The sequence below is a fragment of the Rhagoletis zephyria genome, unplaced genomic scaffold, assembly GCF_001687245.7.
Source record: "Rhagoletis zephyria isolate East Lansing unplaced genomic scaffold, Rhagoletis_zephyria_1.1 Rzeph_scaffold_01526, whole genome shotgun sequence".
In the NCBI taxonomy this organism is placed as follows: Eukaryota; Metazoa; Arthropoda; class Insecta; order Diptera; family Tephritidae; genus Rhagoletis; species Rhagoletis zephyria.
Window position 1 is genome coordinate 70,673 of NW_016158610.1, and position 12,653 is coordinate 83,325.

Below are 12,653 nucleotides of genomic sequence, written 5' to 3' on the forward strand. Positions count from 1 at the left end.
CCCAAAAGAAGTTCACGTACCAAGTTTCGTTAAGATATCTCAATTTTTACTCGAGTTATCGTGTGCACAGACGGACGGACAGACGGACGGACGGACAGACAGTCACCGCTTAATCGATTTCTCTTTTCATTCTGATCATTTATGTATACATTTGTCTATATCTATCTCGATTCGTTTTGCCTGTTACAAACAACCGTTATGTGAACAAAGTTATAATACCCTTGTGCACAAGTGCGCTCGGGTATAATTATATCTGCAACACTAATATAGCCTTTTTCTAATGCTTCAGTAGAACGTATATTTAGTAGTTTAAATATGTGTAGGACTGACTTGAGGACCAGACTGAGCACTGATGTAGTTGCAGCAATATTATACACAAACCAAGACATAAAAAATAACGCTGATACTTTGTTTGAACAGCAAAAACAAATGTACCAATTGAATTGGAGAATGTAATTACTTTTTATACTAAGAACCTGTAAATAGTATGCAGTACACAATACTCATATCTATAAAAAGAAAATTTTGTGTAATTTGCTCCGATTTTAAGGATTTTTCATTTGTTTTTGAGGAATTAGGTAATTTTTTTGTCGCAACACTAAGCAAAGCCCAATAATGGACTTGCAAGAACTGCAAGTGGAGTCGCGCCAAGCGGTCCTGAAATACACAAAAGTAGATCGGCTGTCTCAGGGATTATCAGGAATTTGTGACACATTGGAGGTGGAGCACACCACTGTCTGGCCGGAGAAGACCCTAAGTACGGAAAATATTGCTCGGAACCGACTTTGTACCGAAGCAATGGCGTTCGATGGCATTGAACAATAAAATGTGGTTGGAACAGATCTGTAAACTTTGCGGAAGATTTGAGTTTCGTACAATCGCTTTGCTTACTATGCTTTACCCCGCGACAAAAGTTTTAATCTTTATTTTTAGCTTTATAATATTGCAATATCAGGACATGAAGTGAAGGCAATGAATATGTATCAATGTAGTCTTAGGAATACTAAACCAACATGCAACGAAAATATCTGGAATCGATAACAGATTCTGCCTCAGAAAAAAAAATTAACTTTTAAGTTTGCGAGCACACCTATGTTTTATATATGGGTGTTTCCAGCGGAAGGTCCACCACGACAAAAAAAATAAAAGTTTTATATCTAACGTATTTACGGGCCGATTTGTCTGCTTTTTAAAATATATACTGGCTATGTAAGAAGAATAATGTTTGCATAAATTGGTCTTCCTAAGTGGTGCCAAGGTCGAGATATTTCGAAAAACCGTATTTATGGTCCGATTTGGTTCGAATTTGGCGCATGTGGTTGAAACATAATAAATCATAGATTTATAATAAATTGACCCTGAATTGGCGCTGAAGTCAAAATATAAAGTATATTCTACATAAAATACATGTTTTATTTGCGTTGAAAATTCATTTAAAAGCAATATTAACAAAAATATAACGATGGAAATTTATGTCACGTGACGAACCGTCACGTCACGTTTCACACTTGGTGTTGTAAAAGAAAATTGGAGCAATTTGCATTAATTCAAAAAACTCTAAAAACAACTAGAATTGCTCCAAATCATATCAAAATAAGTTTCATCAAAATAGCCATCCACAGAAAGAAAGAAAAGAAAAAATTAACTTCCATTTTTTGTCACGTAACGAACCTCTCTTTAAATGCTTATATTTCAGGACCAAGCAGTTCGATTGATTTAATTTTTCGGTTAAATATAGAGCTAATTACGTGCTATACAATGGCCCAAAAAAGTTAAAGAAAACAAATGGTATTCCTTTTTTGTATCACATTGAAATCGTACGACTGTCACGTGCGCCACCATGGGAATGCCCATATCATTTTATTCGTATTCTCTTAATAAATCTATTAATATAAGTGTAATTTATTTTCATCAATTGCTTCAAAAGTTAGACGAGGAATAAACATGAAATAGATAGAAAACAAAATAATAAGCTGTGTGCAAATTACGCTGTGTGGAATGGAATAAAAATTACGCTCAAAATCGCAGAATATATTAGCTTTAAAAGTTGGTTTATTCTGAAAGCACACCTCTTGTTAAAGAATCAAATTATTCGTAATTGTTTGTAGAATACAATACATACTTAAAAAGTTCTCAAAATTAAATGCTTCAAAACCTATACGCGATAAACCGAAAATTTTGAAATTTGTTAAATATGGAGTTACAGACTTGGAGTTACATTGCCATTTAGCGTGTTTTTGGTTCCTTTTTTTATCACAAATGCAAAAGAATATAGACCTCCAATGATAGCTTCATGGTTAGTCCTTTTATTAAAACAAGAAAAAGGATAGGTGTTAAAAAAAAATAAACCTAATGAGTAATAAAATTATAGTAAAATAACAAAAACACGATTTTCTTACAATAAGAACTAAAAGGAAAAAAAAATATTTATTGATTTACGTTAAATAAGGATATGAAGTTCCCTAATTTGATGTTATTTAACCTTTTAGACTAGCTTAAAATAGGATTAAAGTAGTTAGTCGAAATTAGGTCCACTGAAAAGTTAGTTGCAGTTATTTTTTACAGGCATCCCATGAGAAACATACAGTACCCCATTGGTAGAGGGTTTCGGGTGCACGAATTTGTTGTAACATCAGGAGTTGAAGACTTGATCTAGCTGCTAGTCTCTTAAAATTTCCTCCAATCACGTCGTAAGCAGATTTCNCCTTTCCTCTTTCAAAAATATACAATTTCATAAAATTTCAATGTCTATTTATCATATTGCTCGAGCGTTAGACGATCTAGAGTCCATACGCATTAATATCGCATTACGCCCATTTGGGTACTTAAAGTTGACATTATAGACAATGTTTTTATGTAAAACTGAATTTTTTTTTAAATGCTATAATCAAAAGGAAAAATGTTTGTTTATTTTTTTTTGTTTTTTATACGTAGCACATTAAAATACTTTTTTTTTCTTAAAGTTCCGTTTGAAAGGTTTCCAAGATACAGCACTTTAAAGAAAGGTATGAATGACGTTTTCTTAAAATATAAGTTCCGTGTAAATAGGTAACCCTACGTCATATCGTCAAAATATGCTGCACGTACACTTATGTCACCTAGACCTTCAATCCCTTCAACCTTCATCCCAATCCTAAGAGGTCGCGCACAGTGGTGACCGCGTCGACATGAAATGCCTATAAACATAAACACAAAAAACGATAGAGACAAAGATAAAGATGGGGAACGTGATAAAGATAAAAAAGGAAATATAACTAGATAATGCGCGATATGTTTTGTTATGGTATGTGATGTTATGTAATATTATGTTATGTTATGTAGTGCTATGTAGTATTATGCTATGCTAAGTACTAAATTAAACTCCCCTCGACTTAACCCATGCCAACTAATGTCATTTTATCTCAACTCACCAACTCAACTCACATGAATTTCAATCGCTGGGCGAACACTAAAACACACATAAATAAATTACAATAGTATTTTTTACAATTTATTTACCATTTGGTTTTACATATTTAGAATGCTGTACTTATATTAATATTTTGTCCATGTTAGGAGCTATTAGATTTAGTGTCTGTAAGCAGACTTTGTATGCATTTGGTATGAAATGTTGAATTACTAGATGAACTCTGAAATTACGTTAATTACCTTGATCATCAAGTAATTACCACAAGGGCACTTCAATAAACAGCGTCATGCACATTTTGTGTAATTCTAGGTATACATACATATGTATATGTAAATACGTTTGCTTACAAATGCACACGGCAATGTTCGTCTAATCAAATTTCAAATTTTAATTGTTAGTACATGTAATAGCATTAGTGGGTAGTATTTGACCCAAAATAATTAATACTTAGATTATATTTTAATTAAAAAACATAAATTGATTACTGTTAAATTGGTCAAAATTCAATTAGCGTCAAAAGCAGTTAGATAAGCTAGAGCAGGATTTAATTATAATTAACATGTACTTACTCATGTAAATATAAATTGTTTCAGCTATTAGAAAGTCTTAATTTAGTGGACTTGCCATAAGCAGCTTATTGTTATTTCGATTGAAACCCTTATGAGCTTTTACAGCTACATATGGACATTTGTAAGTATGTATTTCAGATTTCTTCTTAACTTGTGGATTCGTTAGTCAAACGCTCCTTGCGATAAGAAAAGTAATTATTGAATTACGTGCATTAAGTGAAAAGATGTTTCAAAATTAATTTTTTTATAAAAAACTGAAAGTGATGTTGAAAATTTACATAAAGTAAAACAATTGAGTGATTCATAACGGTGTAGTAAGTGTCGTATTGTTGTATGTCGTAAGCTTTAAAAGCTTAAATAAATGTTAAGAGAACTTGAAACGACGACCAATTATTTTTTTACACTGCGAAAATTCATAATATGACTTTGATGGAACTTTGCGAACCCCCTTAATATATTTTTTAGGCGTTTAAAGTTTACGACATACAACAATACGACACTTACGACACCGTTGTGAATACCCCAAATGTAAATTCATAGAGCGGCACACAATTTATTCAATATAATGCATACAGTGGAAGTGTACAACAACCTAGCGAACAATTAGGTTTGATTTGCATTTGAGACTGATTTGAAATCTAGGTAATTACTCAAATGGCAAATGATTTGATATTGATTACGGCTTTCTCAATAAAAAGGGGAGTTTGATCTCCATTTGAGAATATAGTTAATTCTCAAATCAATTTCAAAGGTTATTTATCAAATGCACTTCAAGTGAGAAAATAAAAAATATTATATGAAATGTATATTTTGAGTGCTAATAAATTTGTTTTGAAGGGCTGCAGCTAGGAATTCCGGCTGGTTATCGTCACTCCATGCAAACATCATATTCAATTCAACTTTATTCTTACAATTCTTGATTTAACTGTGCACTTTTATTTCTCGTTTGACAATTCACCATTTTAGAGATGGACAATTCTTAGCCAAATGTATCGACCATATTTCTTCAAATCAATCTCAAATGTACAACGCAAACCTCGTTTTCAATTTGAGAATAATTTAAGAAAAACATTTGATATCAAACTGAGAAATGATCTTTTCTAAAACGTTTGAAACTGTGTTTGCTGGAGAGTTAAATCCGGATATATGTATAATAAATACCATTGGATACATAAATAACAGAGTTCGAAGACTTTTGTCTTATTGTTTGTTTAATTTAAGCACATCGTTTCTTGTAAAGCAGAATTGCTAAAGCACGTCCAGATTTTGAGATATCCTAACCTCAAATATTGCTAAAACCGTTAGGGGTATTCTCTGAGTCTTACAAAGCCCTTGCACGGTGCACAGATTGCACGGCAAAAACCTGTTTTCGTAGGGGACAGCTTTGCAAACCGTGCAATCCGTGCACCGTGCAAGGGCTTTGCAAGAATCAGAGAAAACCCCTGAAGTGTTTCTCTCAGGTTGTAAAATTTTGTTGAACTGTGTAGTTTAAGTTTAGAAAATGAGCTTCATTTATTATGAAAACGTACAGAGAAATATCTTAAATTTAAGAAAATTTAAGATTCTGCCATATTTTTGGCTACAGATTTTTCTATTATTAATTCCAATCTGCACTGTATTCTAAAAGTGAGTGTTTTCACAGTTATTTCTTTATTTATGACACCTTAGCATCTTTAAAATCCCGGAAAGACACTTTTTTAAATGAAAGAAATAGAGGGAAGCAGTATATATTTAAAAGTAAGTGCACCTGGGCCACACTGGAGAAGTGAAACTTACGTTACATATCTATTTTGTCAATAAACGTGAATTTTGTATATTATACAAAAACCCAATTTGTTAATACCATCGGAGATTAGGGCATTCGTGAGAAGTAAGTAAAAGATTATCTTAAAGAATCGGCTCCCCCATTGATGCCCGCTGCCGGAATCACGAGGATTTCCGGCCCCTAAATTGCCCCGTTCGAATAGGCTCTATCACCTTTTGTTTAATTGCGGTAGGTACTCAAACTTCGCACAAAATCAGGTTTTGCCGTTCTATAAATTCCTATAAGTGACCATTAAGTCAAGGTGCAGGGATGTTACATTCAGGAATATTAGTCGAGACCTCTAGTTTTCATATAAGCCTAATATCGCCTATTGTTTCTTTGCTAGAGCTTCTAAAATATTGAAAAAAAAACTAGATTTTTTGACACTTTGACCTCGGTATTCTCAAAATCTTGAGCTGACGGAAACTTTATATTCACGGATTCGTAATCAGCACGGAAAAGACAATCAAAATCAGCTTTAACGTTTGAAGCAACAAAATGTTTTCCCATTTTTGTTCCCTTGTGTAATAAATTTCAAAACAAGGTGCCAAGTAGACACAGTTATTAATTTTTTACAGTTATATGGTAATAGTCTTCATCTTTTTCTCTTCGGAATTTAGTTTCCAAGGTTTCAGTTTATCTATCGTATTTTTTTATATCTACTAGGCGAAGAACATTGTTAAAAAGTAATTGTTCTTTAAAAGGATATATTAAAAAAACTAAAAACAATCTTTTCTTAATTTTACATAAGTATACTAAAATATGTATGATGTGAAGCATTTGACAAAGTTATGGCTATGGCGTTGTGGACCTATGGTAACTGGACCTTTGCCTAAATTTTTACTATTGTCGTTTTTATTATTAATTTCAGTTATGTACCTAGTTTTGTGCTTATAATCAAATAAATACATAAAAATAAATCAAATAAATAACAGAGATAACCTTAAAGAAGAACAAAGCCTTCTCTTATAAAGTTACGTTAAAAACATCCTAAAAATTCCCATTTTGCTGTATTTCAGGGATGGTTTGTCGCACTCAGCGCTTAAGGAGTCAGACACAAAGAGACTGGAAATCCTTCGTAATATCACCGATCTACTAGGGCGTACATTTTCATCGCAATTCGTGTTTCCAGTGCTAGGCCATGAAGATGGCACAAATAACTTTCGACATATGGGCGAACTTTGGCGGCATTGGCTGCCATCGGAGGCATTGCATACGTTCGAAAAAGGTGAGTACTAACTTTATATATGTATAAACTGGCCAAAGCCCGCTTGCGACGGATAAGAACTTGGGCTAATGTAAAAATAGCGGTTTGTAAAAAAAATCTTAGTTTAGGTTGAAAGGACTAAAGAGCACAACCTTCCTCACACGAATAATAGTAGCGTTGTGATACAATATGGAATAACGATGGTTCTATTTCCACCTGTGAGGACCATGCGTATTCTTCTTCTATGATCTTGCAGTTTCGATATTGGTCTCATGGGTCAATCTCTAATCTTATGTCATGTAAGCCAATACAAGTTCCTTATAAAGAAACTTTTATAGGAGTGCTAAGAATCCTCGCTGGTCCATAGGACGTTGGCTAAACGAGTCGTGTGATCTCTTGAATTTCTTTTAAATGAAGCCATTGATATATCTACCGTGTTCTTTCTTGGAAGATGTAGACGAATCTTTTCCTGCTAATTTGCCACTCTTACAATTCGCGCCGGACTGTCACAGGAGAAAAGACTCCTTTGTTCTCTCTAGGGTTTTGATCAAGATTTCGTTATGCCTCCTAATGGCAAATACTTCTTCTTGATAAACCCGTGACGTGGTGATGTGCCAAGAAAGACTGAATGACCAGAGATTACTTATTAAAATATGTTTGTGTTTAACATTAATATAAAAGACAAAAATAGGAACAACTTGCAAAATCTGTAGAAAATCACAAGAGAAGCATAAAGAAAAACATAAGAATAATATATTGATTAAACTATAACTGAGTAGATAGCGAGCCTCAGACGAAAAATGTATAACTTTGGATATAACATAGCATTTTAACGAAAATAAAAATACAAAACACGCTTGAAGTTGCATACATTCAAACTATTACGAACATGAGATGGAATCGAGTACGAATAGCATTGACAAAAAATAGGCTTGCAGATGGTAGGTAATTGTAGTTGGGTGTAATCAATTCCGTAGGGTGCGCAGACTTCGGGAAAGATAATTTTTCAAACAGCTAGCTAGGTTTCTTATCCACCATAAAGCGAAATAGAAAAATACAATTTATAGCTTTCAGGTATTCAGAAATACCGCACCCCAAGAGCACTGATTTCCATTCAGATATATGATCGTATTTCGCTAAGCGAAAAATATACCGAGTAACGTGATTGAGCACCACATCAATATAATGATAATAAACATCGTCTTAAAAAACATTAAGTGTAAATTATTATTAACATTTATCTTTCTAGCTCCACAGCTCAAAAACTCTTTGTCGGATGGCATTTGCTCACAGATTTTTTTTTTTGCAGAAAATTTCATGCCCTAAAAAAGCTGTATACTCGTTTTTCCCAAAAAAAAATTAATACCGAAAAATCGAATTGAAACCGAAAAATATGTCCCGTGTTATTTATATGGGAAATCGAATGTTTGAAAGAGCTATGCCTGTGATGCACTTAAAATTATTTTTTAAACTGCATAATTTTTTTATTTTCTATGAAGTATCAGATGCACAGGTAGCAAAGAGAAAAAAAAATATATCGCTTAAAAGTGAAACAACCTAATATATATACATCCATGTGCATACGTAAATGTAAGTTTGTTACAGTAGGTCATACTTGCGGTAACTATGTAAGTGACCTGCTACCTCTTCTAAGTGTTTGTCCAATCTATTCTAATTCATTTCACCAAGATCTTATCCAGTTCTTATAAACGTGGTGCACCCTTATTGATTCCATCTATTAAGGCTTGTTTCGAGACGCTGTCAAATAAATCAAGAGAGACTCCCATAGCTTTTTTGTCATCCCACTAAATCCATCTAACGATGCTAATCGAAGAACTTTTGAAACGACTACCCACCTAGTCAATTAAATACTTTTAAAAAAGCTTTGATTCTGTCACCATAAAAGTGTGTGAATCACAAGAGGACGAGTTTCAGGGACCTGCCAATTTACTATTTGACTTTGAAGGAAAGAAAAGCAGCGGAAACTGAATATTTAAATCTTTTAACTTTCCCATGGAGTAACTCTTCTCAGGACCATTCCATCTGACTCTGAACAATTTTGGATAATTGCTTACGGAGTGAAAGCCGCCGCCGTAGATAAAGTAAATGTTGAAGTATGGCTGTCAAAAGAAAGTGGTTAAAGAAATCCTACTACCATACCTACACAAAAGCGTTGAGGGTTTTCTGACGCCTAGCGTTAACGCCGAAGTGCAATACCTAAACAAAACCGGCAACGCTACGTCAAATGAATGACACCCAACAATAAGCATATGTTTGTTTGTGTGAACTACGAAAATGACAGTTTCGCGGTTTTTTGCAGACAACTTCACTTCCGAACGCCCTGTCAAAATCGGATTTTCTAACCGCTAAGCGTTGACGCCGCGTTATTTCGGTATGCTTCGTACAAATTGTATGGGCATGAGAATTTTTCGATAGTCAGATGGCAGTTGCAGGCGAAAATATTTTTTGGAAGGTTGCTACCTGTTTAAAAATTTTAATTTAATTTAATTATTAAATACTAGCAAATACCCGGTGTGTTTCGCTACGCCTTTAAAGTATTTTTGTTTTGTTACTCCCTCTCAACTATGAAATATATATATAAATATAAAATATTAGTTTATACTGCAGTACATATTTGTATAGTAGGCAAATTTTTCAAATTAGATAAATATACGGTATTTGAATACTAAATTAATATACGTTTGAGAATAGGATGCGATAGTAGACTCCAGTTATAAGATTATAAATTAAATTTCCAAGAGAAAGTCGGTTCTTTACATATTTTCTAATTACCTTCGAAAACATATGTATTAACTAACACCCATACTCAAAAAATNAAAAAATAAACAATGCTTCATAGATCGAAATTTGTTTTTAAAGTCTTACTTCATAAAGTTCTTTAAATATATTTAAAATGAGGCCAAGAGAGTTTTGGGAGAGACTTACAACACAAAAATACGGGGTTCACACTTCATGTGTTTGATTTGTTTCTAATTTCTAGGGTTGATGCATAAACATAAATAATAAATAAATATTAAATTTGAGCTTGATTAATACATTCTTAAAAACTTATCAGCACAAAAACAAAATCAAACCGATTTAATAGTTTTCCAAATATGTCGAGAACGGAGCGAGGAAAAAATTTAAAAAAAATCACACCTACGCACATCAAAATTCTCTATGAAAAGAAATATTAAAAAAAAAATGTTCTTGAAAAATGTTCCACATAAACATTTTTTGATAAAAAAATAGTTTTTGAAAATATGCCATCTCAAAAAAAATTAAAAAAAAATCACGATGGTAGCTCTGAGTATTGCGCAATATTTAAGTATAGTATTATAGGTTGCACTCTAAAATAATTTGAGTTATGAATTTTTTAATACCGAAGTTGGGTAAAGTGAGTACATTACAAATTTAAAAAATGTTTATATTTTTTTGAGATTATATTTTCATTCCATCGTAATATACATAATTTAAATGCGAAGTTCTTTTTCAAATAAACGTAAATCTGTTGTATATCGTTACAACTGAATTTCTAACAGATTTCGCTAAAAATTTTATATTTTTTTAACCATTTATACGCGCGTGATTTTTTTTTATTTCTTAAATTTAAATGGCTTTTGAACCAAAAATATCTATTTTCTATACTCATATCCTTCGGTTCATCGATATAAAAGATAATGAAAATAACATTTATGATATTGTGAATAAAATATAAGAATTTCACATTTTCTCCTCCTAAGCTGTTTGGCGGCTCAAAGAACTTCAAAACCGAAGCAGCTGTCGTCTTGCAATCAGGGCGCATATCGCTTCAGTAAATATTGATTTTCATGCTGTTACCTTTTAGGCCACCTGAATTAATAATGAAGAACGGATGTACAAAAATGGTGAGAAAATCTTTGCAACAAATTTTTTTATTGTCATTTTCGACAAGCCTTGAAGCCTTGAAAGCTATGCCAGTTAGCGCAATCATATCGATTTACTTCAAGGATGAATGGGTACACGACAACAGCCAGACAGACAGGCCTGGCGGATACATGATTATTGCTAAGTGGGAAGTTATTGTAGTATTTAGGCAAGTGAATAACGGTGTTTTTGCAATATCAAAAAACCGACAAAAAAAAAAAACAAAAATTACACAAAGATATCCTTGAAAAATATTTGATGCTTTTAGTTTGATGTCGTTGTGTGCTTTTTTGGTTGCTTGCTGGTTACCATTGTTTTGCAATCAGTGCAAGCTGAGAGAAATAAATGAAATTCAAAAATAGACACATTGAATGATTGTAACTTGTTTGTCACAACTCGACTAATATTCTTCATTCATTTCTGGTGTTATTATGCGCCTGTCTGATTATATCCCAAATGGGTATATGTGCATTTTGCTGGTAAAGAAGATATTAAATAAACAAACCGATAAGACGAGAAGAAAGAGAACAAAATAATTTTTGAGATTTATTTTCTAACTGCAATATCTATTTCGATTCTAAGATATTAAGAAATGATCAGAATTTCCATTTTAATACTCTATCCTTCTTTTCACATGGCATTCCTATTCTTCACTTATTTATGTACTTTATTTCCCCCTCTTTGCAGGTGGCTACTACTCCATTGAACAAACAAAAAGTCGCCTTCGTATAATTGCTCTGAATACAAATTTCATGCGTCACGATCACAAATCCCAGCCTAGCCATTTGGCAGCTGTGCGACAGCGCACTCCGAATGGTGCAGGTGGCAATGGCGATTCAGAGTATAAGACGTATTACTACCATCATGGTTCGATACATCAACATCACGGACATTCTTCCAGTGACTGGATGTCGCATGGTGGTGGCTATGGTGGCTATGGCGGTGGACATCATCGCGGCATGAACGCGATTCCGGCGTTAAGCGTAGGCGATGGGGGTGGGCGAGTGAGTGCTTTATCTGAATACGAGACCCAGGATGCTGAGAAGCAATGGGTGTGGCTGGAAGAGGTGCTCATCAAGTCGAAAGATAATAAAGAGACTGTAAGTTTTCACTTTTTGGCTTTTAAACTGTAATATGTACAAGCATAAATTTATGCACTTACATGTATATATATATGTATATGTAGATCTATTGATAGGCACATATTAATTACGTAATTACAACATTATGAATTTCTCAACAAATGTGGGAAATTAAATTCTCTACATATTTGTATTTAACCATTTTTTACGAAAAATGCAGAATAAGCTTGCAAAAAGCAAAAAAAAAAACAAAAAAACTTAAATCCAAGATGGCGGAATGTTGCCAAATGAAATTTAGGGGCAAGACCGTGGATTCATGATCTACGTGTCAAATAGAAGTAAACTGCATCAAAAGATTGCTGTTACAATTTTTTTTAAGAAAAAGGGTAAGTCTGGCAGCCTGGTGTTTGCCAGCAATACAATTTAAAAATTGAAAACTCAAACTCACACACACATTCTCATTTTCAATCTCAAACAACAACAAGTAAGAAAGTCTAAGTTCGGGCGGAGCCGAACATTAAATACCCGGCGCAAGTATTAAATATGTTTTTTCACCTTTCCGAAACCTTCCGCTAGATGGTAAGCCGGGGTGTATATATTTTAAGTAAATTAGCGTCCTTAAATTTCGAAATATTGAAATTTCAAGCATTTTTGAAATTTACCGTTATATGAAAAG

General features: G+C 33.2%; 1 protein-coding gene across 1 annotated transcript in view; it reads left to right on the plus strand.

The window, feature by feature from the left end:
- The window catches only part of LOC108364323 (acid sphingomyelinase-like phosphodiesterase 3b), a 112,422-nt gene that overhangs the window by 66,841 nt on the left and 32,928 nt on the right, over nt 1–12,653 (plus strand). Inside the window, exons 4-5 of the mRNA XM_017617961.1 lie at nt 6,802–7,010; nt 11,583–11,995. Of these exons, the coding sequence (XP_017473450.1) occupies nt 6,802–7,010; nt 11,583–11,995 (622 nt within the window). The remainder of the gene's footprint in view (nt 1–6,801; nt 7,011–11,582; nt 11,996–12,653) is intronic.